Source organism: Canis aureus, chromosome 19 (assembly GCF_053574225.1).
Source record: "Canis aureus isolate CA01 chromosome 19, VMU_Caureus_v.1.0, whole genome shotgun sequence".
Taxonomy (NCBI): domain Eukaryota; kingdom Metazoa; phylum Chordata; class Mammalia; order Carnivora; family Canidae; genus Canis; species Canis aureus.
The window spans coordinates 6,141,681-6,168,074 of record NC_135629.1 but is presented as its reverse complement, the minus strand read 5'-3'; the positions used below and the strand labels follow the sequence as shown (position 1 = coordinate 6,168,074).

General features: G+C 45.2%; 1 protein-coding gene across 8 annotated transcripts in view; it reads right to left on the bottom strand.

The window, feature by feature from the left end:
• Positions 1-746: 746 nt before the first annotated feature.
• NR2C2 (nuclear receptor subfamily 2 group C member 2) overlaps positions 747-26,394 on the bottom strand; it is a 97,984-nt gene continuing 72,336 nt past the window's right edge. For all 8 annotated transcript variants that reach the window (XM_077857729.1, XM_077857724.1, XM_077857727.1 and 5 more), the window contains 11 exons: positions 25,128-25,230; positions 22,338-22,517; positions 21,153-21,300; positions 20,676-20,769; positions 17,016-17,149; positions 15,833-16,010; positions 14,535-14,656; positions 13,567-13,706; positions 11,170-11,307; positions 10,080-10,185; positions 747-7,220 (listed from right to left, as the gene is read on the bottom strand). In XM_077857729.1, the coding sequence (XP_077713855.1) occupies positions 7,046-7,220; positions 10,080-10,185; positions 11,170-11,307; positions 13,567-13,706; positions 14,535-14,656; positions 15,833-16,010; positions 17,016-17,149; positions 20,676-20,769; positions 21,153-21,300; positions 22,338-22,517; positions 25,128-25,230 (1,518 nt within the window). In that variant the 3' untranslated portion in view covers positions 747-7,045. The remainder of the gene's footprint in view (positions 7,221-10,079; positions 10,186-11,169; positions 11,308-13,566; positions 13,707-14,534; positions 14,657-15,832; positions 16,011-17,015; positions 17,150-20,675; positions 20,770-21,152; positions 21,301-22,337; positions 22,518-25,127; positions 25,231-26,394) is intronic.

Below are 26,394 nucleotides of genomic sequence, written 5' to 3'. Positions count from 1 at the left end.
AGAGTGAGTCCTGTAGAGAGAAGCGTCTAGTGCCTGATGGGGGGGCCTATTGTTTGCAGACTTGAAATAAACACCACTAGGGGGCACTGTTGTCTCTTGAAATCACTGTCTTCTAAGATGGGTTTAAAATTTATGTAAATGGAAGGAAAGGGGACCCTTGCGTGGCTCAGTGATTGGGCGTCTGCCTTCGACTCAGGTTGTGATCCCGGGGTCCTGGGATCGAGTCCTGCATCGGGCTCCCCGCAGGGAGCCTGCTTCTCCCTCTGCCTGTGTCCTTCATGAATAAATAAATCTTAAAAAAACCCACAAACCTATCTGGTGCCTTTGGGTTCTGCCAAGAATCTGACTTTGGACCTCCGAATCCTCAGCAGTAAATGAGCGGTCACCTGAGGTTCTTTCCAACTGCTGCAGCTTTAAGAACCCTTTCATTCTGGATCGTCCTTACCCTTATGGGCGGCATCTGCTGCTCTGCGGCCTGGCTCTGAGCATCCGTGTGGTCTGGCAGCCCGGGGGTGCTTTGCTCCAGAACCAGCTGCCTGGCTTTCTGACCTCCACACCAAAGGGAGGCCCCCCTGGAAAAGGCTACACCTTTCCCACAAACGGGGTTTACAATCCGACCGGGCCAGCAACGTGGCCTCTGACCCCAAGGGTGCTTCCTCACCATCTACCTGGGCTGAGCCAGTGCGGCGCCCCTGGGGGGTCAGGCATTACTGGTATTATTATTAGAAGAAATGAGAAGATGCACATTAGTCTTTAACTCACTTTTTTAATAGTATAAACCTCATTTAGGTAGTAGTATTAAGCCACAACAATAATGCCACATTGAAACAGCATTTAATAAAATGCATAAAGCTAATTCATGCACTGCAATACTCTATATACAAACACAACAATGCAAATTCTTCTTCAAGACTGAAGACATTGATTATAAAATTCAGTTTAAAAAGAACATGCTATTTTTTAAATGCCATCACATAAACAAAGCTGATTTTAAGCTACAGCTTTCCACAGGTTTTAAACCTGGAATTAAAATGTAATGGCATAAACAGTATTTTTCTATATCGTGAAGGGCAGAAGTTACAGAAACGGTCCCACAAAAATCTAACACCCGAATTTTCCTTTAACATGTCTTTTAAAAGGGCTGGAAATGCAGCTAAATTTTAACAGAGAGGTCCAAACTGCAGGTAAAAACTATGTACTATGAAAAATGTGCAGCTTTTCAGTTATAAAACTAGTTGAACACTGGTTTACAAGAGAATGGGGAGAACGGAGACTGTAGAAAAATATTCCAGCACTTGAGTTGTATGTGGCGGCAGCATCTGAGTCCATGGATGCTCTGGTCGTTAAAATGGTAATTGAGTATATGTTCCTAAGACAAGCCATTTGTAACATAAAGTCTACTACTTCCAAATGTTATCCAAATATTAAGTTTATCATAGTCTGTCAGTTGGTAAATGTCGCCGAACATTTTTTCCCAATGTTTATAGCATTTTTTTCTATGCTGTATGTATAAATATTGAGATACCAGAATATTTGGCTTCTGAACTGAAGGTATAGCTGGGCCTTAGATATATCTCAGGCATTCCCCACCCCTGTTTTTAATTCAAAGTTTAATTATTCTTAGATTGCTGTTAAGATCCCCCACTCCCCCACCAAATGAGAATTTTTATTTTGAAGATTCATTTAGAGACTGTCAGGCTTCCTCTTATATTTTAACTGGAAAGCCACCTTCAATAATAGTGTGATTGTCGTGACAGGCGAGGACAGGGGCAAGGGTCAAATGCACACTGTTGGATGAGGCCAGGGAAGTAGCAGGAGCTTTTTTTTTTTTTTTTTTCATCCAATAGAGAGGAAGCTGAAGGCTAAATGACCCACCGTCTCACAAAAGGCACTGAGTACTATGATCTCAATGAAGTGTTTTCAAACATTTCAGTAGCTTATTTAAAAAAACAACCAAAAACTGAAACCAGAAAAGCTGTGGATTATGTGAGTTTTTGCAGCTGTCCAGGGACTCCCTTCGGCGGGCTCCGCTCACCAGGTCTGGAAGCAGCTACGCTGGGCCCTGGTTCCCGAGCGCCATGCCTCTGTTTAAAGCCCAATTACGGGGGAAAATCAACCAGGATAGACCTGGAAAAGGACAATTTGGCATCTGTAGCTTTAAGGGCACAAATAGCCATATTAAAATGTCATTTTTATCTGAAAATTTTAAATCATTTTACAGAAAGAATTTACATTAGTGGGTTTTATTCACATGCTACAGTTAGAGAAGTAATTTAAAATTTGTAACTTCTACGCCAAAAGTTACCATATTCATGCTTATTTTAAAAGACTACTTGGTAGGCTTTTTTTCAACTCGCATTAGAGATGGGAATCTGTTGAGTCACAGGGCAGCACCCGCCTTTGCTAAGTCCAGAGCGAGCGTAGACCTGGGAGTCGGGGCCCCAGCACAGCCCTCGCGGAACCTCTGGACCACGTGACAGCGCGGGCCTGGGAAGGCGGACCGCTCCAAGCACCTCGTTCCTTCCAGTTAGGCCAACCCAGGCACGTGGCAGCCGGCTCAAGATCCCCACCCAGTTTTCGACATTAGGATAAGTGGTCCTCTAGCTTTCTGGCCATGGTCCGAACCCGGAGAGTACACAGCAACGTCCTCCTGTCCGGGCCTCTGCTGTCCGGCACCTGCCCTGGCACAGAGTGGAGGTTCTGCCTCGGTGGCCTTTCCCAGCCAGGCGCACCCAAGGGAAATTGGAGTCAAAATGGCAAATCCATCCTGCTGAGGGACCTTGGAACATCCGCATAGATTTACTTTAGCGACTCTATCATAGACTCTCTTTAAAACATAAGGAAACTTTGGATACATGGCTACATGTCTGTATACATAATATACATCTATGTACACGTACACACACTATATACACTGTACATATATAGGATATAAACACATGTACATTCATTCAGTCATACAAGCCTATAAATCTGTACACGCACAATGCCGCTGAAGGGACCCCAGGGCTGGACACGCCAAGTGTGCACTGGCGGGAGGCACACGTGAGGATGTCCAGAACCCTGTGTACAAAAGACCCAAACCCGTTCTATCTCGATTAGGGCTTGGCTTTACAAATTTACATCAAAGTTAAGACATTTCAAAGAGCCGTACAATCTAGAGACTGGAAGTGGGACAAAGGAGTATGTGGGCATCTGCCCTGCCTGCTCCAACCTTTCCAGGATCTAAAGGGCACTACCCCCCGCCCCCGCCCCATCGCAGCTGGGAGAAAAGCAAACGTCTGAAGATGACACTTTTCATGGCCTAGACTTTGAAAAGGGTTGAAATGTTATCTACAGCTACCCCTGCACATGAGGCCCCTTCCACGGACAAGTGGGCAGCAAGCTCTGGACTGTGATTTGATCACGTCCTGGAACCTGGACCCATTGCAAAGGGCTGCTTGCTTGGCAGGCAGAGGGCAGGCTGGGGCAAGACTGCTCTACTGGAAACTCCCCCAAAGGATTAGGATGTGGGTCCCACCCCAGATTAAAAGCACTAGATATAGCCCTTCTAATTCTTAGCTCCCTGCCCCGGCTATCCCCAGAACAAGCAAAGCTGCTAAGTATGTACTGTGGCTGCAACCATGTGCTCCAGCAAGATGCAGCCACTTATCTGGGAGCCCAAGAGAAGGTGCGCCCACTGCTCTCACCACGGCTGGTGGCAACTGCCTCAGAACAGAGTTCACATTTAATACTGACAAGCCAGAAAATGATCCCCCTGAGGGCATTTACATAACCTCTTACAACAAGTGACTACACCTGAAATTAAATATAAAACCCCAAACAACAAAAGAACCCCAACCCCAGCTTCATGGCAGAAATTAGATAATAAATAACAGTAACCCCCCAAGAGACACACATACAAATCTCAAATTAGAAGGGTGGAATACCTGGGAAGTATCATTGGCTTGCGTAATTTGGACTTTTTCTAAGTCTCTTCCTGTCCGGTTTTATGATTCTATGTAATGACCTCCATAATTTTAATACCTGTCTAACATTATCTGAGACCCCTCTGGAAGAGCCCACGCCATCGAGCAGCAGTGGTGTGTACTGCTCTCCCTTTAGCCAGTGGACTTCCCCCGACAAGGGGGGAAGGGCCAGGCTAGCAGAAGGGGCGTGTGTGCAGGCTGTGATGAAGAATCCACTCTGGGCTCATTTCACTCACACTCCATGGGTAGAAGGCTGGCCTTACTTAACCAAATCTAGACTCCTAAGAACTACTAATAAGGGGTAAAAGACTTGTGAAAGCTGAACCTCAGGATCTGCCTGGGATCCCGTTCAATTCAATTCTTGACTTTGGGCTTCTCTTAACCAATGTGACAAGACAGGATGGATGGAGCTGCTGTCGGAGGTGTGAAATGCTTTGGGGCAGCAAGAAATCAGCTTGTGTGAACATGATCCTTAGGGAAGAGGTTACTTCAGAGTAAGGCCGAGAGGATCTGGGAAACTAATGAGTGTTTAAGGCCCCAAAAGGTCTGCTGCAATCAGCCACCACCAGTGAAGGGACGCAAGGGGCACGAATGGGTCAGAATCAATGACCCTCCAAGCTAAATTGATTTTTCTCTGGGGCTGTCCTGCCAGAATGCAGCACTCACTCGCCAGAATGTTGAGTGTTCTTGCTGGTTATCACCTCTACCCCAAAACCCTTTAGCAGTGTTGTTGGGACCCCAGCTGAGGTCTTGGCTTAGCTGTCCCCATACCTGAAAGGCCACCTTGAGTCTACCAGCTGAATGGACACACCACTCTCAGGGCCACCCCCAGGAATGAGGGCTGGGCCTTTCCTGCAACACCCAGATCTGGGAGACTCGACATAGCATGTATCCCCAGGGACCTGCTATATGATCTACAGACATGCTTACGTTAAAAAAAATAAAAAGAACAGGAAAGAGGCAACTTGCTGTGTAAGATGCATAAACACAGTTAAAACTACCTCCTGCTAAAATCCTTCGTGAGCAGAAATGAAACAGACCTGCCCTAACTCTGTTGTCTTGGCTTGTTTTTTCTCCTCTCTTAATTTTGAAATTTAAATCACCTTGAAGTCAGAAAACCAAAAACTTAAGCTGGCAAAATTAAATTCTTTCCATCATTTTATAACGGGTACCCCTATTGTGTCCAAAATTTGCTTCCAAGACATGGACTATAAATAATATGCTTAAATCCAAACAGGAATTTAGAAGCTGGAGATACTGTCCCTGCATAATTCCCACTAACGACTTTCACCAAGTGCTGTTGACACTTCAGCACAGAGCAGTCTGTTCTGTCATAAGCCAGGGGCCGGCTGGCTACCTACAGGGCCCTGACAAGGGCCTGGGCCAGACCAGGGGGTGCCTGTGAGCAGGGCAAGTGCACCGGGGTCTCTGTGGGTGCCATCTGATGAGAAGGTCTGGGAGATGCAAAATTAACTCGAGCCATGTTCCCTTAATCTGGGTTATGCACCGAGGAAACCAAGAGTTCCTGACCTGGTCTTGGACAGGCCACTTCACTCAAGCAGGAAATGTCTGCTGCTTATACCCTTAGGAATTTATGGTGCTCTTAAGAGCACTAGACAGAACTTCCTTATGACTGCCTTCTGTTCTTGTAACGATGGTCGCTATAGATTAAGAGAAAGAAGGTAACTTGGGAGTTAAGGTTTTTTTTTTCTTTCTTTTTTTTTTTTTTTTTTTTTAAGGAGCAGGTGGCCTGCTTCTGCATCTATCACCTAAAATGCTCCCGGGTTCCTTGCTGGCACACACCTGGGGAAATCAAAGTGCATGGTGTACCAGTACTATTCAAAGACTTGCCACCAGAAATGCGGAGTCTGGAGACACTTTGGAAAACCCTTACACTTGAGGTCAACAGAGAAACCCTCCATCCAGCCATACGGCCACCGCCGCCACCCTGCCAGGCAGCAAAATCCTGCACCCCTCCCTCACCCTGAATCACCTCCAGGCTCAAGTGAACCACAGGAATACAGGCCCTTCTCTAAGGGACGTTTGGAATGGGAACCCCTGAGAAAGGAACCTTTGTATTCCTCCAACTGAACAAGCAACTGCCCCAGACTGCATTCCGGAATTGCTATCGGGTTCAAAATGCCCACCTTGCACTGTTTAGTCAGAGGCTCTGTCTGCCGTGAGGGGTGGTGATGTGGGGACGTTTTCGGTTGCCACAGGAAGTGGCAGTTAAGGTCTGACTGGCTGCAATCCAATTCTGAGAACCAGTCATGAGAAGAGAGCCCCAGGTTTGGAGGAGTCTGCAGAGGCCAGTCACAGACTAGAACCAGAGCTCAGTGAGCCTGACAAGCATCATCAGCTCAACAGCTGAGGAAGCTTCCGGTTTAGGTCACCACCGACTGTGCTTCCACACTCCCACTTACTGCATCATACACATGAGCCACATTTTCATTCGTTCATAGGAATTTAGTTCAACACCACCAATGTGTGCATACAATTAGGAATGATGCCATCTTTTCTTAAACATAAATGATTGTCTCCTGTACCCTAGTGCGTTTTCACAGAAATTATTAGCATTTCAGCAAAAGACATATACAGTTTTCCATTTGTCCTGCCCATAGGCAAGATGTTGCTAACATTACGCATTGATAAGAAGTGCTTAGAAAGTGCTAATATTATTACCCTGGTAATTAGTAGCTATTAATTCCAAGGACATTTTTAATATATATACACACATACTGTTCTCTTAGGTTCTTTTAGTTTTGTTTAATACTAGTCTCTGACATTATAAAACTCTGTTTTTTGCCCTTTGAGAATTTCTAAATTTTACAAATTGGGTTAAAAGATTGTTCCAAAATCTGCTTCATCAAAAGGCATTAAAACATTTCTTATGGCAGGAAAGGATCCTACTAGTCTTTTAGTTGCTATTGTCTGGGATTAACAGATAAGAAGAAACCAGGTAGGAAATGGCTAACATACTGGAAATATTTGCACATACCAAAATACCACTACTTTTTCTCTGTATCTGAGCGGTCCTGGGAGGATCCTTTTGCTTCTCGGCAGGTGTGTGGTGCGCACTATAGACTGGCTCCGGTGATCTGGCCGTTATACTCTGCTGTCTCCATCTTGAGGATGTAGGGGATTATGCTGTCTATCGACACATTGCCAATGAGACCAGTAAAAAAAAGTTCTTCTGTTATGTTGGAGCTCATCAGCCTGAGTGCCGGCAGGCGAACGAGAATCCGGGCCAATCTGTAAAAGGGAGGGTCCTTAGAGAAAGGGGATTCACTGCCCTTCAAGACTTCTCCCAGGACAGGCTCCCAGGACTCTGACTGCACTGCTTGGAATTAAACCAAACAGACCTATGATCTATCCCCTGGATTTCAGATTTCAAGAGTTCCTCTTGTAGGAATTTATCATGAGGGGAAAAAAAAAATACACAACAAAAACCTAAGGACAAAGATGTCTATACACGTTTCCTTCAATGTTTTTCCCACCCCCACCAAAAAAGAAATAAAGTATGGTGTGTCTCCATATAAAATATCACTATATATCCACTAAAAAGTATAAAAAAGATCTCTTTTCAGTTAAGGAAAGAAGTCCATGATGTACAGCTGACTAAAAGCAGAATGGAAAACAGCAAGTACAGCACAGCCTCATTTGTGTACATTTATTTGTGTGACAAGCAAAGTATTTGGAAGGATGTTCAAAACGAGAATGGTTGTCCTCTGGATTTGGGGACTTAGAGTGCTTTTATTTATTAAAACTTCTTCTGTATTACCCTAATCCCTAGTGTTTGTACAGCATTATAATTAAAAAATCAAAAATAAAGCAAAAAAATTGTCTTCATTTTGAAAACACCCTGGGTGGGAGGGCACACTGTGACATTGTCCTGGTAGGCCACTGACACTGTACTTGAAGCATGTGACTGGCCATTCCATAGCCACTGCAGAGCCACGTGTGCAAGGATGCTCACTGCGGTGCCAGCCCCATCTGGAAACAACCTACATTTTCATCAGTAGGAAAGTGTTAAAGAAATTACAGCATCTCCTTAGTCACAGAAAATGAAGTATGCTCAGTTGAACATTGAATGAAAAAAGGGTTACAAAACCTTACTTTGTATTTTATGATTCCAATTATACAATATAAAAAATTTCTGGAAGGAAATGCATAAAACATTAACAGGTATCTACGAACACTGGTATTTATAGGGGCTTAAAAGTTTTCATTTTACTTTCCAGAATGTTCTAATTTTCTTCTACTGTGAACATTGTTATTTTTAAAAAGAGGATATATATTATGCAAGCAGCATTCCAGTACCATCATCCATTCGCCCAGCCACCATGAGTCTTGCAAGGACACACAAAGGTGTAATGGGACACCACCACAGACCACGAGGGGGCGGGCAGGCTGAAGGGTCTTGGGATGCCAGCAGGTAAATCAGGGAGGACTTCTGGGGGGTGGAGTGGGGCGGTGGCATGAGGTCCCAGGTCAGCTGGGCTTTAGATTTTAGAGGCTGGCTGAGGTTTCTCCCAGCAGAGAAATGAACAATGGGGAGGAATGGGAAGGTGTCCCAGGAGGAGCAAATACTATAAGAAAAGGCATAAAGATGGGAAAGAGTAAGATAATGAATGCAGAAACAGAGGTCAGCTATCCTAGGGCTTTTTATGGGGAACTGTCTTTGAGTGAGTTTCTAAGTCTCATAAGAAAGCCTCTTTTCTCTCATTTTTGGCCCCAAATTGCTTGGCTGGCCGCCCCCTCTATCCCTGGGTCCCTGACTGCATTTTTTCAGAAACACCTACTTTCAAAGGCCAGAGAGTTGCTGTAGTCAAGATGATGCTAGTGTGCTGTGGCTCTGCCAGCAGCCCCCAGAAGGGCATTTCCAGGCTCTTCTGACCATGGGCACTGGGTGCAAGTAGGCCCATGGCTTCCTTAGGTGACAGCTTGCCCGCCAGCTGGATGTATGAGCTCTGGGTGTGGCTGCATTATTGGCAGTCCCATTCCCTATGTACTGAGAATGGAATTACTTAAGATTCATGGTGAGGTTTTTAGAAATTCCAGGAGAAAGTGGATCCTGCTTTGGCAAAAGGGGTGTCTGGGCCATGGAGTTGTGTCTAAAGCACAGGAGGTTCTCGGCCAGCAGGGGCCGCCACAGGATGCCTCCCTTCCCTGTGCTCCTCGCACCACAGAAATGGTCCTCCTGGGGCTTGGGGCATTTTCATTCCATGGGGCACCTACAGACTGAAGTCTGTGAAGGTGACACAAATTGAGGAAAGTGCTGCCATGTATCTTCTTGGTCAGTTTTGCTCAAGTGTTTAAGGGGGCAGGGCAGGGAAGGAAATATTTTGCCTGACATGACTTTAGTAATTCATGTAGCTTCTAGTGGGTTGAAGTGGTCATGATCAGAGAGCTCCTCCACTCCTTGGCTGGAAAGCCTGCCAGGCAGTCTGTCCTATTTGAGAACCACCTTCCTGTCCAGATTTGGATGAAAAAGGCTCATATACACACACATACATGTATTTGCTGCCCAACCGTTATAAGTAATACAAATTAACTTGTACTGTTTATATCTCTGTTGAGAGAAACCTCAGCCAGCCTCTAAAGTCCCACATAAAGGGATTTAAAGAAAATCAGTTTATCTGAGAGCAAACTTACTATTTTCTGTAACCCACTCATTCCTCTGTAGAGGTCAGGTTTGGTTTCTGTCAATGAATACTCTTCTATCAAGTATGCTAGCTCTACCTCTTCCGTGGATGTAGGCCAGAAGGCCAGAGCTGCTCTTCTGGATGAGGGGAGGCCCCACGAGAATTGCCCCTCTGTATACAACGTTAGCCCCAGAGCAGTGATCAGGCCCCATCGTGTTACAGAAGAGCACCCCAAGGTCTCGCTCGCAGTTTACCCAGCAACACTGGAATGGCCCAGGATTCCTGACCCTCCCACCTAGCACTTTCCACACTGCTACCATCCACGCAATGCAGGCATTAGAGTGTGATCAGAAGGAGGCTCTAGCAGGCTGCCAGAGGCAGGAAGGCTGACATTTCTATCTGCGACTGCACATCCAGCCGCACTCCTTCATGCCCCACAGCCAGAGCGTGTATCTGTGTGCCTCACCGGTAGGTGTCTTCTGAGTAGGTTTTCTGAACATAGTCCTGCAATTCCATCTGTGCCTTTTCTTGGAATTTTTCAATCTGGCTTGTGCTGGTCAAACCTGGATGATCTGAAAAGAGAAAAGCACCCCCAAATTGCTCTGTGTGTTGGGAAAGCCTCACTTGCAGACTTCCCAAGTACTGATTTTTCGATAAGCCTCTGACCAATTCTCAAGTACAATATAGACTGAGCCCTGAATGGGGCTCTGGGGTGGCTACTACTCCTAAAATACGGGCTTCTGCTCTGTGCATTCTGCTAAGGCCTGAAGGTTCCCAGGACTGGGTGGGGCTCCTGAGTGGTCACAGCAGCCTCAGCAGCCCCATCTGGCGTGGATCTGGACACCTACCATTCTAGAAAACAGAAATTTTGGAACTATCCCGAAATTAGAAATGATCATTTACTTTTTATGTATTTAATTGCATCATCTCTCCCATTTTTATTAGCTGTTTTATTAGTTCATCAGGGGATCCCTGGGGAGGAAGGGAGGGTAAACTATGGAGGACAGCGGTCAGGACAACAGGCAGCCTAAGTGAGCTCTCTGGAGGCTGAGAGAGAACAGCTGACGGGGGGGCTGCACGGCCAGCCGGACAGTCCTGCTGCCTCTTCTCTAGCTGCTGCCCCACAAGGACAGGTAAACTCGTGCACTTTTACTCTGTGCTGGAGGACCTATGCTAACACCATCTGACACTGGCAAAAGGGAAAGCAAAAGAAATCAAAACAAAACAAAAAAGGACGTTGGATGGTAGTATACTCTATGCTGTATGCCAAAGTCTTATTTGGCCAATGGTTTAAATTAGAACATAGAATAAACCTATTCAACATACGAAGTCACCAGGCACCATGTCATCAGTCTTTGAGACCGTGAAGGCAACAATTTAAAAGACTGTCTGTGTTTATGTTAGCTAGCAAAGCACACCTATTAGGAGAACATTCAGTCACATACAATCTGGCAGGGCTCTTTCTACACAGCTGACAACTTGACAACACGTTCATGTTTAGAAATATCAGTAGACACAGGCGCCAAACTGTTGTGAGTCACCACCACATATCTTACCGGGGCTAAAGAGAACTATAGCTTTAAGGTATGCATACTCATAGCCGTCTATATCCAGCTTGGCCATACTGTTACAGAACTCCTGAAGCTTCCAGATGTGCTCCATAACTTGCTTTATCCGGTCTCCAGAAAGTTTATCTAGAAAGCAACATCACAGATGCTCTGAGAAAGGCTGGTAAGAATAGTAACACAAGCTTCTTTGAGGCAACACAGGTTGAAAGAGAAACTAATTTCATTTTTTAATGGAAAAACTGTTACTTTAAGATGGTTAAGAGCCCCATTTTCCAGGTGAAGGCGAAGTGACAAGATACCCAAATGCCACTCTGCTGTATGTTATGTCTCAGGAACAAAGCCCTGGACCTTTGAGTCTCCCTGGCCTCACCTTGGGTAGGGTCTATAAATACAATCTGGGAATTCCTTTTATTCTGTGCTTAAGACCCACAAGTCAGTTCTTACCAGCGCTCAGGTTCTCTAAGTCTCTGCAGGCATTTAATAAAGGTTTATGGGCCTATCCATTAAATGCTGACATTTTTTAGTTGTGAAAACAATTTTCTATGTTATCTGATTTAATCTTCCTGACAATATTTGCTGAAAGTATTATCACACTCAGTTAAAGGATAATTAAAGGGCACCTGGGTGGCTCAGTTGGTTAAGCGTCCAATTCTTGATTTCAGCTCAGGTCAGGACCTCAAGGGTCATGAGATTGAGCCCAGCATGGAGCCTGCTTGAGATTCTTCTCTCGCTCTCTCAAAATAAATAAATAAAGATAACTAATCTTCATTTGTGAACATATCTAACTTAAATGCAACAAAATGTTACAGGGTTTAAAGGCGCAATTAGAGAAACAAAGGTATGACTAGGTCACTCAATCCCTAGATAATCAAACATCTTGAATGCCTACTTAAAAGTGCAGCTCAAATGCAATTCAGCGTCAACTGCAGATTTTCTGTATTAGTCCCGAGTCCCAGGCATGCTCCCTTGAGACAGTGTCTTTTTTTTTTTTTTTTTTTTTTGAGACAGTGTCTTTGGTGCACTATATGTAAAGCATGTGGAGAGACGCAGTCTCCTGATCCTGACACAGCTGGGAATGGACCACCAACTGTTAGATGGCTGCCACAAATCTTTCTAGAAGAGAGTCACTAGTTAATTCATGAAGACAAAGGGCGAAGCAACGGTATCCTGGACCAGGGGTCTGCGTGACCTGGGTTTGTGCCCAGCTCTTCTTGCTATTTCACTTGGGGCATGCCAGGGACCTTACTGCAGTAAACAGTCTCTCTAGGGTTGTGAGAATCTATTACATGGGAAAGGGTAACCGTTGTGAGAGGACAGAAAATACATACATAGGTCTCTGCCCCCTGGTTCCTGTCACAGAGCTCTTGAAGCCCTTGTAAATTCCTACATGTTAAGAGCACTAAGAGCATTTTTTGTTCCATTGATGTGACTTTGGGTGGGACCCCTAATGTCCCCTGGAAAGACTAACGTGTGCTCACAAGCTTGGAATTCCCACCCCCATCCTTCATCTTTTAGAGAGGGAAGAAGGGCCAGAAATGGAGTCAGTAACTGCTCATGCTTACATGAGGAAGTATTTATACAATCTCAATGTATGGAGTTCAGAGAGCTTTCAGGTTAGTGAACAGATGCACATTGGAAGGGCAAAGCACCCCCCAGATCCACAGGGATAGGAGCTTCTGTGTTTGAGGCTCTCCTAGACCTCATCCTGTATCTCTCTTCACCTGGCTGTTCATCTGCATCTTTTATCCTTGAGTTGTCAACCGCACTAGTGAATTAGTCCAAGCTAAGGTTTACTGCAACGTCCAGTCTACAGCAAGTTGGTCAGAAGCACAGGGGATAGCCTGGACTTGCATGTGGTATTGTGGTGGGGGGGGGGGTCTTGTGGGACTGACCCTTTAACCTGTGGGATCTGACACTATGTCTGACAGGGTCCTAACTGACTCAGGGAATTGCCTGTTGTGCATCACACCCCCTTGGTGACCACAAGTGTCAGACGCACTGAGTGGGTAGTAAGGGACACATGCAGAGAAGAGAAACACAAGAGGGAAAGACCTGGGTTTTTCTTATACCCATGCAAGTGAAAAACTGGTTTTTTTCCATTTATACCTGTCCATCAAGATGAAAGTATAGACTATATTGATTGTCCTGAAAACATCACTAAATATGTATCAGGAAGTTGGCAACTTTTTCAATTATCTTTTTTCCCTCCTCTTTCATACTCCTTATATGAAAAGAAGACAGTGAGGCAGGAAACTGAAATGTTCTCACTGGTCTCATAGGATTTAGGAGTTAAGAGTGTCCTCAGCCTGTGGGAGCTGTGGGACACAGGGGCCAGCCTGAACTGAGCACACACCCCTCCCCTTCCCTCCCTCCCCACAGGCCTACCTTCCTGGATGCTGTTCTGTAGGTGGTTGACAATGGCCGCCAGGATGGTAGAGAGGCTCATGACCTGGGCACACTGGGCCAGGCCCAGAGTGAAGAGCTCATTCCAGCAGGCCCGCACCAGGCTGGTGTTGCAGTCCTGCCTGGGGGAACAGAGGGTGGGGGGTGTGGGTGCCTGCCTGCTGACACTCCCCAGGCCCCAGTGCACCTCAAACCAGTGGATCCAACAGGTATTTCTTGAAGGTCTACGGTATGTCTGGGATCATCCTTCAAAAACACTACTGTCTGTGAGGCTCTTCACTAAAGACCCTCTGAGAATATACTGTGCTCTAAACAAAGACACTTAAGACTTTGGTAATGAGAAATCTAAATGACTGTGACTAAAGTGTTACCTCCTACAGCCTCCTAAATCCGCAGTGGCCCTGGCGTGGCTGTCAAGGCGCCATAGTGACTTGAGCTCTAGGAGCGGAGTGTGGACTCTAAAGGGCATGGGAGACACACCTGCACCTATGCTCGAGGACCAAGGGCTGGCAAACCTTAGGATGAGCTAGCCCTGGAGCACGGAGGGAGGGGCCAGCCAAGGCAGCCTGCAGCCCTGCCCTGAAGGAGTTATGCTCAAGACAGTGTGGTTGTCGCACTGCAAACTGTATGACCTTATCTGAGAAGCCCCCAGATGTGACCTCTCTGTACTTGTCTCTCTACTTGACTACTGTGTTCTATTCCACTCCATCCCTGGCTCTTATCACCAAGTCCTCGGCCTATGGAGAATGCCTGATAAAAATTTGAGGAGCATCAAAGCACTGGCAACCACGGTCCTCTGCTAGTAGTCCACTGGGTATATTTACTAAGAAAATCAGGATCACTGGAATAAACTAGAATAAACTAGAAGGGCACTCAGGTATCTTCCAGGCCATTCCTAATGAGGGGAAGGCTCTTGCCAAAGGATACACGCAGAGAAAAAGGTCACTTACCCAAGTGCCTGAAACGCTGGGATTGACCTGGCCCAGTGCATGGAGAGGAAAAGCAGGCGGGATGCTGACTCGCAGATGTAGTGCACATTGAGGTACTCTGGCATTGGGCTGGGCATGGTGAGCTGGAGAAGAGGAGGCACACAGCACAGGAGGTGACGGAGAGACAGGGCATGGCTCTGTCAACATGAACTGCGGTCATGTCTCAACAACTGTGAAAACCTGAATTGTGATGATCCCTGATGAAGCTCCTGCACAGACCTATCCTTATGAAGCCTGTGTCTTCTGCAGCGGGGGGCTGGCACCAACTCCCCATGGTCTCTTGCCAGGTAAACTAGGGTCTGATGGCCTGTGGAATGTGGTCGATGATGGCGACCTCCCAGCTCACTTATATAAAGACATACTTTTCAACTCATGCCTCAACTAAATTGGTATTCTAAGACAATTCCATTTTGAGCCACAGGTTAAAATCTAAATGAAATCAGGAACAGGTGTCAACTTCATAGTTAAGAGGCATTTATTTGGTTGGTGGCCTCGGGGTAACAGTGAGTGAGAGATGAGGAGAAGCCTATGTGGTGGGAGGATGAGATGTCACCATCAGAATGTTCAGAGCTCTAGGCTCCAGAGCTCCAAGTCCAGAAGGGGAATTAATGCCTTTCATGCTGGAATCCCACTGGTGACCTATATTCTTGGCACTGGTAACCAGTGCTTGCCTGGTAACCCAGGCTTTCTAAGTGACTGGTCAGGCCTCTCTAGTAAAGAACACATGGGGAACAGGAAGACACAACACAGTCAGTAGCCCTAGAAACTGAGGGCTTTGGGGACCCTGAGAGTGCCCTCTGGAAGTGAGGCCAGTGAAGGAGCCTGTGGGCCAGACAAATAGCCTTCTTCAAGGAGATAGGAGCTCTATTTTCTGTGGCTCGAGAAAACAGGTGGTCAGGACCAAGCTTAGGAACGAGGGCTGGCTGGCTGCCTGCTGGAGCACACGAAGGTACCTGCCTGAGCCTATGCTGAAGCCAGGCCACCCGAGAAAGCAGAAGAGGCAGAGAAGCCCACTAAAAGCCCTCACTGGGCAGCACCATGTCAGCCCATCCTGGCAAGGATAGGCCATACCGGCTTCAGGACAAGTTACCTTCAGAGCCAAAACACTGTAAGCAAAACATGAGTGACAATGCTTTCTAATGAGAATACTGTTCTGGAACACAAGATCCAGGTCAAAAGCCAACAACATGAAAATGAGCTCCCTGCAAGATTTGTTTCAAACTGCAGACCAGGGATGTGGTTTGCCTAAACGCACTTACCTTAAATGTGACATGAGTGTCTGAGAGGAGGGGACCTTCGACCTCGATGATGGGTGTGGACTGGTCTCTGCTGATGACATGAATGCCTCCTCCTCCACTGGCGTCTATCCCATCTGCCAGGCTTGGAGGGGAGGAGCTGTCTGTGGTATTAAGTGCTTTAGCTAAGGTATCAAATGCCCTGTGAGCAAAAATGAAGCAGGCAAAGTTGTGAATCCACAGCTTTTAGGAGGAAGAGAACTTTAGTTGAGACATAATCTAGAAAAACAATGTGATGGGGAAAAGATCATTAAATTCTACCTGCTAGGGGAAGGCATGACAACCAGAGCTTCTGTGTATGGTTAACACATCATCATGGGCACTAAGTTATATATTATTTATTTTCACACATAATTCCTATTTTTCACAACTACTCTCCAACATAGAACCCTCTCCATTTTACAGACGTGAAAGCTGAGGCTTAGAGATGTTCAAAAACTTTTCCAAGACCAACCACCCACTATGCAGTGGAACCAGAACTCCACCCAACTCGAATCCCATTCTCTTTCCATTAGATCTAGACCTTAATTTTGCTATCAGAGCACAAGAGAGCATGAGGACCAGGGCATTCGTGTGGCCTCCAGCTGTGCATCTGCCCAGCCTGGCAAGATGGGCGGGAGTGGCCAGTCCCACAGGGAAGGAGCAAACACAAGAGCCAGGCTGTGGGAGAAGAAACACCTTCTACCGCCAGTTACGGACATCTGGGACCAGCTAATTCTGTCTCTCAGTGACACCCTGATGGACTCAAGCTCTAGACTATCTGGAAAAAACATACATGAGAAAAAGAAGCTAAAACAGAAGTGGGAAAGGGGATGGACTATTAATAATTAGTCCAAATTACCAAAGACTGATACAAGTAACACCTGTCTTCTGAAGGGTTTTCCGTGCTTCCACTGAGTCACTCCATTTCCCTTTTCATTGTTTGGAATGAAAAACAGTTTTGATTGTTTAATATCATGTTAATATAAGTGGGTCCATGTTCCCACAGTTAAAATGTGAAAGACGACAGATGTGCAAGAACACTGTGACAATTTTACAAGCCTTGATTAAATACAGGGTGGGTGTCAAAATGCTGCCACCTGCCCCCACACAGCAGGAACTGAGTGTGCACATCAGTGGGGGAGCCTCCGCGCTCATGGCATCGTACCGAGTAATCTCACTCGCAGACTGGTCCTCTGGCTGCATTTCCGAAGCATCACCATTGTTAAGGGATTCACTTAAGTTGGCGAGGGAGGTTACTACATTGGCCAGTGTGCCCAGAGCTCCCTGGCTTGTTTCAGCCTATTAAACAAAAAATAAGAACATTACGGATGAACACAAACACACACCTGAAAGACTCTCAGGCCAATGACAGTATAAAATTAGTTTAAAAACAGCTTCTCTGGGGCATGACCTCAATAGAGCAGCAGGAGGGAGATCTTTTTGGCGATGGAGGAGTTCTGGGTCTTGATTGTGGTGGTTACATAAATATACATGTAATAAGGTAACAGAACAAAAGTAGACAAACTGGACACCACCAAAATTTAAACTCTTGTGCTGGCTCGTGGTGGCTCAGTTGGTGGGATGTGAGACTCTTGATCTTGGGGTTTTGAGTTTGAGCCCCACGCTGTGTGGAGAGGTGATTTAAAAATAAAATCTTAAAAAAAAAAAAGGCTATTAAGAAAGTGAAACGACAACCCATAGAATAAGAAGTATTTGCAAATCATACATCTCAATAATGGCTTAGTAGCCAGAATATTTAGCCAGTTCTTTAGATAAAGAACTCTTACAGCTTAATAATAAAAAGACAAGTCAGTTTAAAAAAGTGGCCAAAAAGCACATGGAAGGATGGATGTTCAACATCACTGGAAATGCAAATCAAAACCACAGTGAGATACCACCTCACACCCAACAGGATGGTTATAATAAAAAAGACAGATAATAACAGGGGTTGGGAGGATGTGGAAAAACTGGACCCTCACACACTGCAGGTGGGGATGTGAAATGGTGCAGCCTCTGGTGGAAAACAGTCTGGCAGCTCCTCAAAAGTTTGAACGTAGAGTTACCACATGACCAGTCATTCCACTCCTAGGTACATAATGTAAGAGAAACTGAAACATATGTCCACAAAAAAATTGGTACCCAAATGTTCATAGCAGGACTATTAATAATAGAAAATAGAAAAAACTCGGGCAGCCTGGGTGGCTCAGCGGTTTAGCACCGCCTTCGGCCTAGGGTGTGATCCTGGAGACCCAAGATCGAGTCCCACGTCAGGCTCCCTGCATGGAGCCTGCTTCTCCCTCTGCCTGTGTCTCTGCCTCTCTCTGTCTCTGTGTCTCTCATGAATAAATAAAATCTAAAAAAAAAAAAAGAAAAGAAAATAGAAACAACTCAAATGTACATCAGGTGATAACTCGATAAATAAAATGTGGTCCAGCCATTCGATGCCTTAGTCTCTGGCAATAAAAAGGAATGAAGTGCTGACACATGCCACAACTGGATGAACCTCGAAAACATTAGTTAAGAGAAAGAAGCCAGTCACAAAAAGCCACAGATTGTATGATTCCCTTTATAAGAAATGTCCAGAATTGACAAAATCAGTCATAAAGTAGAGTAGCAACTGGCAGGGGCTGGAGTAGGGGGAGGGAGAAGTGACTGCTTAATGGGTGCAAGGTTTCTTTTTGGGGTGATGAAATGTTCTGGAATCAGGTAGTGGTGATGGTTGTACAACCTTGGAAATGTACTAAGACCACTGCTGTACACTGAAAGAGTGGGTTTTCTGGTATGTGAATTATATCTCAATTTAAAAAAAAAGGGGAAGAAAGCCAAAGACATACTCAAACAAATAAACCAAGACAGGTAGACACAAATATCTGTTGTGTCTGGATCACAAAAGTGAAAAACTAGAATCGTGGAAAAGATCCTAAGCAGAGCATTGTTTCATAAACCACAGAACCACTACATAACAGAGTATCCTGCAACTGCTGAAAGATGCAGGCCGTCATGACAGAGAGATGAGAATGAGAGAACGAGAGTGGAAGTGAGAGAAGAAAAAGACCAGCCTGTCTGTACCACACGGGGGTTGTGGCCTTTTACACTGTGCTGCAGGCCTGCTGGGTAAGATGGGGGTGACTGGGTACAGGGGACATGGGATCTCTGTATTTAGCCAGAGTACATGGTTTTGAATTTTATTTTAAAATAGGTTTACAGTGATGCCTGGGTGGCTCAGTGGTTAAGCATCTGCCTTCGGCCCAGGGCGTGATCCTGGAATCCTGGGATGGAGTCCCACATTGGGCTCCCTACGTGAAGCCTGCTTCTTTTTCATAAATAAGTAAAGTCTATGTCCATAGTCTGCTTTTCATGAAAAATTCCTGGGGTGGGTATGGTCACTTCCACATCACAGAGGAAGGAACAGGGAGGGAGCACGGATCTGACTCTGCAGCTTTCTCTTCGCTACTACTTAAATACTACCCAGTTTTTGTGTCCCTTCTCTTCCATCCAGTGACCATGACTAACTCCTCCTGTACTGAGTGTTCACTGTATGCTGCATGCTTTCTAACAGGGACTTACTCATGTTCCCCAGCATCCCCATGTGGTGGTGCTAAGGGAAGCACAGATGCAGGAAAGAGGGCACATGGCTACCAAGAGCAGTGCTGGGCTCGGGACCCAGGACCAGCAGACTCTGCAGTCTCTTGGTTCTTATTCTCACAGTGTCTGCATGGCCAACACAACAGAACAGCTGCTGTGAAATCCTTTGGTTATCAGGTTATTTGGGCCTTACTTTCAGGATTTTGGTTTCTCTCCACCCCACTACACCTCCAAAGCTGTCCGGAATGTCTACTGGGTGACAGCAGCAAGCCAGGTATGATTCCCATGTAGCACACAGCACCAGGCCCCACAGACAGGTAGCACAAGGCCAGCGTAAGGACCACAGGTTGGAGGGCAACTTTTGGTGCCAGCCAACAGCTCTCACTGCTGCCTTTCTTTCCCCAAGAGAGGATGTTCCTAATGTACCAAGTGGGCAAAGCAATGTGCACGTGAAAAGACAGGAAGGAAGCCTGCAAATAGTACAGCTCTGGCTCTTAGAGCGGTAGCTATGCCAGCACTTGGTTACCAAGTTGCTTCTTTTAGACCATGGCTTACTACTACTTCACCATTATTGGGTTACATCAGGAACGAGATGAGAAATATAATCAACTTCCTTGCCTGGATAAAACCCTTCTCTCCTTAGTTATCTTCACAGGGCTTAGCCAGCTCTCTCTCTCCTGGATTGACAAATACCTTTGTTCACAACAAGTTAAATTCCCTATGGCTGATGTGCTCTGAGTAGTTTTGCAATTGTCAGAATCCTGACTGGACTTCCTTCTGCAGATCATCTGATAGAAAGGAACAGGGCGGGGTGGATAATGTCACACTATGTGTCAACCATACTTCATTAAAAAAAAAAAAAAAAAAGGAACTAAGTGTTTCTGCAAAAGACTGCCTGAGGGTAAGCAGCCATTTCCCCAACACACTGGTAGTTTGCCAATGGATGTACTGGGTGGGGTAGGGGTGACTATCAAAATGAGAGCCACTGAATTTTCACTAGATTGAACTCTAGATCCTGCCATGTAATAATGACTACAACCAGCCAGCCCTGAGTTTCTGAAAAGCCATCAATATCCCTAGAACAAATCATAGGATGGCTGCATAAGAAATAAAATGAGATGCGGAAGGCCAGGCTTTCAAGGTACTCTCAGAAGGCCAAGAAGGTGGGTGCACACATCTAGAGAAACAGTCTGTACTGTAACATAAAGGTGGAAGAGATGGTGTTGGTAGAGAACATTACCTTGGAATCCGTGGCCAGGAGAACTGTACCATCCTCACGTATCAAAGGCTGTTGGATGTTGACAAGCATCCCTGGATCAAGAAGACCTGTTTGTCTATTTAAGACATAAAAAAACCCAGAGTAGCTTCCAACTTTTAATGCAGAGAATCATCATGTTGCATTGCCCTGTCCCTTCTACATCTGCAAAGTTGTCTGGATAGCAGAGAAGCTCTAACTAGGCTCAGCCATCGAGTGTGACAACCCCTCTACTCTCTGCAATGAGATGTGCACAAAGCTGGGCCTATAGCCTGAGACAGGATGCCACAAGGATACATGTCTCCTTGGCTTCCAGGCTTACCACAGACTGTGGCTGCTCTGTTAAATAAAGTTAACCTGATCTTCAGAATACACCAAGGGATTCTCAACTCTAGTTTTTACTGGGATACAGTTTGGATTTCTTCTTTTCCCTTTCTGTTCCTTGTCAAAACAGAGACTGACCTTGCTCCATCTTTATCTGCCACAAACGTGGGAGTAGCTATCAGAGGACTTCTCAAGTCCTTCCGGATATAAATTTTCTCAGTTGAAGCAGCACAATTGCTTGGTTTCTCCCGTTGTACATCAAAGGGCTTCCGTTCACTCTGCACAGCTTAAATCACAACATAAATATTCACGTTTAGAGGAAAGAGTCATTAAAAACTATATTCTTCATAGTAAAGTTAGGAGTCTTCCTTAGTTAAGTCTGCTACAATAGGGATGATAAGCTCTGGTGTTAGACACATCTAGCTCAATTTTCAGAGGACTTTTCAGCCAAAGGAAAGAAAAGCTCAAAGCCAAACAATGCCATGTTAAATCTGAAGAGTTCAGGAGGGTGGGCATGGCCTAAGAAACTTCAGCATGGCATTTGCATGGCCTCACGTGGGGGACCCATACTGAGGCCTCTGGGTCTTCACTTTTTGCTAATAGAAGGTACTCTCCAGGAAGAGAAACACCCATCTTCAAGCAGGCCCTTAACAGACAGCTTGTCCAATGCACGTGTCATAAAGAAACCAATCTAATGTCCAACTCAAGCCTGTAAGGCATCTGTGGCAAACTGTTTAATGGGGTGTCAGTTTTCAATAACACTAGAGGTCTTTCCCTTCAGGAATCTGGTCTGAGAGAGGTATATGGGCCAGAAACAACTGAAGAAAATAAAGATCTTTTTAAAAGAAAGAAAGGAACCCCAGACCCAATATGTAAGTAAGGTAAGGGGTCCTATTTAGACAAGGACCCTATGGCTGAGAGAGGTGACATGTCTTCCTGAGGCCTCACAGCTTCTATAAGGCAGAACTGCGGTTTGATACTCTCAAGCCTGTGTTCACTCCACAGCACTGTGCTGCTTCCTGAGTTATCTGGAGGAGGTTTCCACACACACCATGGGAGATGACTAACTACAGCACGGGCGCTGGATCACCTAGCTGACCCAGAAAGGAAACAAAAGGAAGCCTCAGTGGATATTTTCCTCTTAGAGTATTTTATTTTATTTTATTTTATTTTATTATTTTAATTTTATTTATTTTTATTTTTATTTTTATTTTTATTTTTATTTTTATTTTTTTCCTCTTAAGAGTATTTTAAAGCCAGGTATAGAAATCTGGCTTTCTCCCAATTTGCTAACCCAGGCAGCTTGTTCGTATTGTTACTCACATTCCATCTTCATGCCCATCTCTAAGCATTTTTTCAGCCGGCAAAACTGACAGCGGTTCCGGTGGTGTTTATTGATGATACAGTCTTGGTTGCTCCGGCAGCTGTAGGTCAGATTTTTCCTTACACTCCTTTTAAAGAAACCTTTGCAACCTTCACAACTGACAGCCCCATAGTGACGACCTGAAAAGAGAAAGGTGTATGAAGCAGTTCACCAAGAGAACAGGCGATCTGTCACAAAGCCCTGTTTCTAAGGTAAGTCTATCAGAGTGACTGATGCACAGTGTTAGACGCCAGCAGCCAAGGGGCAACCATGAGCCTGAGCATTAAGCATAGTACTTAACTTCTTCCCATAATTTTCCTATAATCTTTTAAGTGGCCCTGTGATGTCATGATAGAAAAAGAGAAGCTCAGATAGGTTACCTGACAGCTGGTAAATGGCATGACCTTAATGCTTTTAATTTTTTTTTTTTTTTATTTATTCATGATAGGCACACAGTGAGAGAGAGAGAGGCAGAGACACAGGCAGAGGGAGAAGCAGGCTCCATGCACCGGGAGCCTGACGTGGGATTCGATCCCGGGTCTCCAGGATCGCGCCCTGGGCCAAAGGCAGGCGCCAAACCGCTGCGCCACCCAGGGATCCCTACCTTAATGCTTTTAGTACACAAAGGACCTAACATGCAGTGAGAGCTCACAGATGATGGCTGAACCATACTGTCCACTTGTGCATACCTGGTCCTGGCTCTCTGCAAACCCGAGCTTGAGAAGCTACCTAGTGCTTGTGTCCTGCCAACAGTGGCATGTGGCAAAAGCATGCATGTGCTTTTTTTTAGCACACATCCTACTCTTCCCTTTACTCCCTCTGTGTGAGCCATGTCCTGGGCCCTAGAGCTACTTGGGGGAAGCACAGGGGCTGTGATTATGTAGGCCCAAGGTGAGGGAAGGGTGCACACCATATGGCTCATTTGGGTTAGGTATTCAGATCCTTTTGGAAACATAGTTCTAGAAATACATTTATTACATACAGTTCTTTTTTTCTGATCTTGTTCACTTTGGCGTTTCTAACTTCTAATGACTAATGACCTCAGTTTACCCTTCCAAAATTCACCAAGTGCGTCCACATGCATCACACCTCATTTGTTCCCAGCGGGCACTGACCATGGATAAACACTCCTGGTTTGGTCTTCTGTAACCCAGTATCATAGCTACATTGCTGAGAAGAAACATTTCATAGGATCATCACTGATGGCAGCTGCTGAACGTCCCACTGTCTTGACCTCTAGCATGCAGAGCCATTCCCCAAGCGTGTACTCGGAGGGTCTCAATTTTGTGCCTTTAAGAGTAGTGTTAAAATTGGTGTGTGTGTATAGGCATCATTTTTCCTTTCTTGCAGTGTCTTTCCTTAGCCTCTCTAGACCTCAGAGTGACATCTAATATCTGGAAACTGCTATGCCTAGACCATTCCTTTAAGCCCAGAAGGGGACTAACAAATGGGGAAGCCAAGCAGATTTTGTGGCCTCTTTGTTATATTCATGCTTCATTCATTTGTTCTAAAGTTTGTGGAGTGCCTCTCCTTACTGAGCAAGAAGATAGGACATAGAGATGGAGGGGTCAGACATGGTTCTTGCTTTGACAAAAAGAGTACATTCTGGTGTGGAAGACAGGCCTCTAAGAACAATTATAAGAGAACGTAACAAATGCCAAAGCGCCCTATACAAAAGGATGAAGGGACACAGGCAGCACTGGCTTCAGTGAAGGTGTGGCATGGGCTAGGTTTTGCCCTGTTCAAGGAGTGGGAACAGAGGTAGGGCACCCTGGCACAGTAAATGATATAAGGTAAGAGGGGACTGGAGCTTCTGACCTCTGTGGATGCTTGTCTGGGCTGTCTTCCTTAAGATGCTTGGTCCAACCTTTTGTTTTGTTTTAACCAAGACCACAAAGTGTCCAAAGTTCCTGGGAATTCTGTGACTATAGAATAAAGTGGAACCGATTACAAAACTCAGGCCTGAGCCCGGAGCACAGCTAGAAGGGTACCTTATTAAATCCTTTTCCATCCTGTGCTCACTTCAGTAGCACAATATACTAAATATTCCTCCATCTTTCTTGCCTGCCTCACCTTCTATAGCTCCCTGGCATTAGCAGGGTGAAGTCTGAACTTTTGGGCTAGATATCTTCTCCAGTCTCTTTGTACCCACATCCTAACCACAGAAGTCCAGGAACTCTTCCCCAAAGACATCATGGGTGGGGACAGTAAAGTCACCAGGCCCTGGCTCCACCAGCGGGAAGGCCCTTCTGCTTTACCCAATACACACACTCAACCTTCAAGCCTCACAGAATGTGACTGCTGCTAGGGGACCTTGCCTGACCCTGGGGCTCCAGCCTGAATCGCATGCTCCCTCCTCCTTCATTACAGCAGTTACCACACTGGGTTATAGTGAAGGGATAATAGAGTTAGGATGAAGAAGAAAGAAATAACACATTTCGTGAAATAGCACTGTGCTAATATTATATAGATTAAGGAAAGATTGCTCTTAGTAGTACGAAATAGTCAATGCATAACCAAGATTTACAAGTCACAGAAACAAGTCTCTTGATTCTTTCTTTTGATTCTAGTAACCTGACAAATTGGTTTGCTTGTTTATAGCACTACCCCATTTAGAAAAGTAGAATTTACATTTTGAAACCTACAAACCTACAGAAAATGCTGTCTTTCCAATAAGCCCCAGCCCCCATTTGGTTTATGATGTTGGATCCTGATGAGCAACTAGCATAACATAACCTAGGGTTACTTACCAGAGGCTTTGTCGCCACAGACGACACAGTACTCTACCACCTGTGGCCGCTGGACGTCGGCCTTACCCAGCAAGCGCTCCACAGAAGCAGAGTCCGTGACGATCTAAGAAGAATCACGAAACAAGCAAAGTGCCGACTGAAAACCAGATTAAGCAAAGCAATGTTTAACTATAAATTCCTAATCTTGGTTTTCTAAGCAGGAAAATTCTGGGCAGAACCTGACAACTTAGCCTGACATTAAGAATGGCCCTGCTGCTCACCTAGACTGCACCCTTCAGTGGTGGTTGGGAGGAGAAGAGGAGAGTGGTTTGTCCAAGGTCAGGCACTGGTTTTCACTCATCTACTCTCCTATCTGGCTAGCATAAACATCCAGGATGGGGGGCCATGTGGGAAATCACATTCAGATGCTCCAACATGAACACACTGTAGGTCTTCCTGGCTACTTCTTTATTTCCATGAAACAGCTTGGAATGTATGCAATGAGGTATATTTGGCAGAGAAATAATCAAGCTTTATTAATTAAATAACTAGGTCTCTCTTTGAGGCAGCTGGGAGTAGAAGAACAAGAACAGGCGACCTCTGAAACATGTTATTTCTCTTTCACTTGCAGGTGACACTTTCTAGGTGACAGTGTTACTCATCCGGAAGACTATTGTAACTGACACCAATATAAGAAAGTGAAAAATAGCTGTTATTAAATAATATAACAATATCTCTTAAAATTATTTCTATATGGTAGGAATATATATAGAAATTACTATGTAGATGACCTCTTATAGAACACGCAACAAAATCAACAGCTACCTTCTCATGAACAAGTAGTAGTCTAAATAAGCAGGGAGGAATTCTAATTTCAGTTAATCAGAAGGTACTCTGGGAAAGGAAGAGGCAACATTTACTAACCACACTGCGAGGGGTATTATAAGTGCACCTCTGATATGGTTTCACTCATATGCGGAATATAAGAAATAGTGAAAGGGACTAAAAGGGAAAGGAGGAAAACTGAGTAGGGAACAATTAGAGAGGAAGACAGGCTCCTAACTCTGGGAAACAAAGGGTTGGCAGAAGAGGAGGTGGGTGAGGGGATGGAGTAACTGGGTGATGGGCATTAAGGAGGGCACATAATGAAATGAGCACTGGGTGTTATATTAGATTTTGGCAAATTGAATTTAAATTAAAAAAAAAAACTTTGCTGGAAAAAAAAAGTGCAGCTCTGAAAGATGAACATCACTTGTGTTCTGAACCCATTCTATAAGAAAAAAAAAAT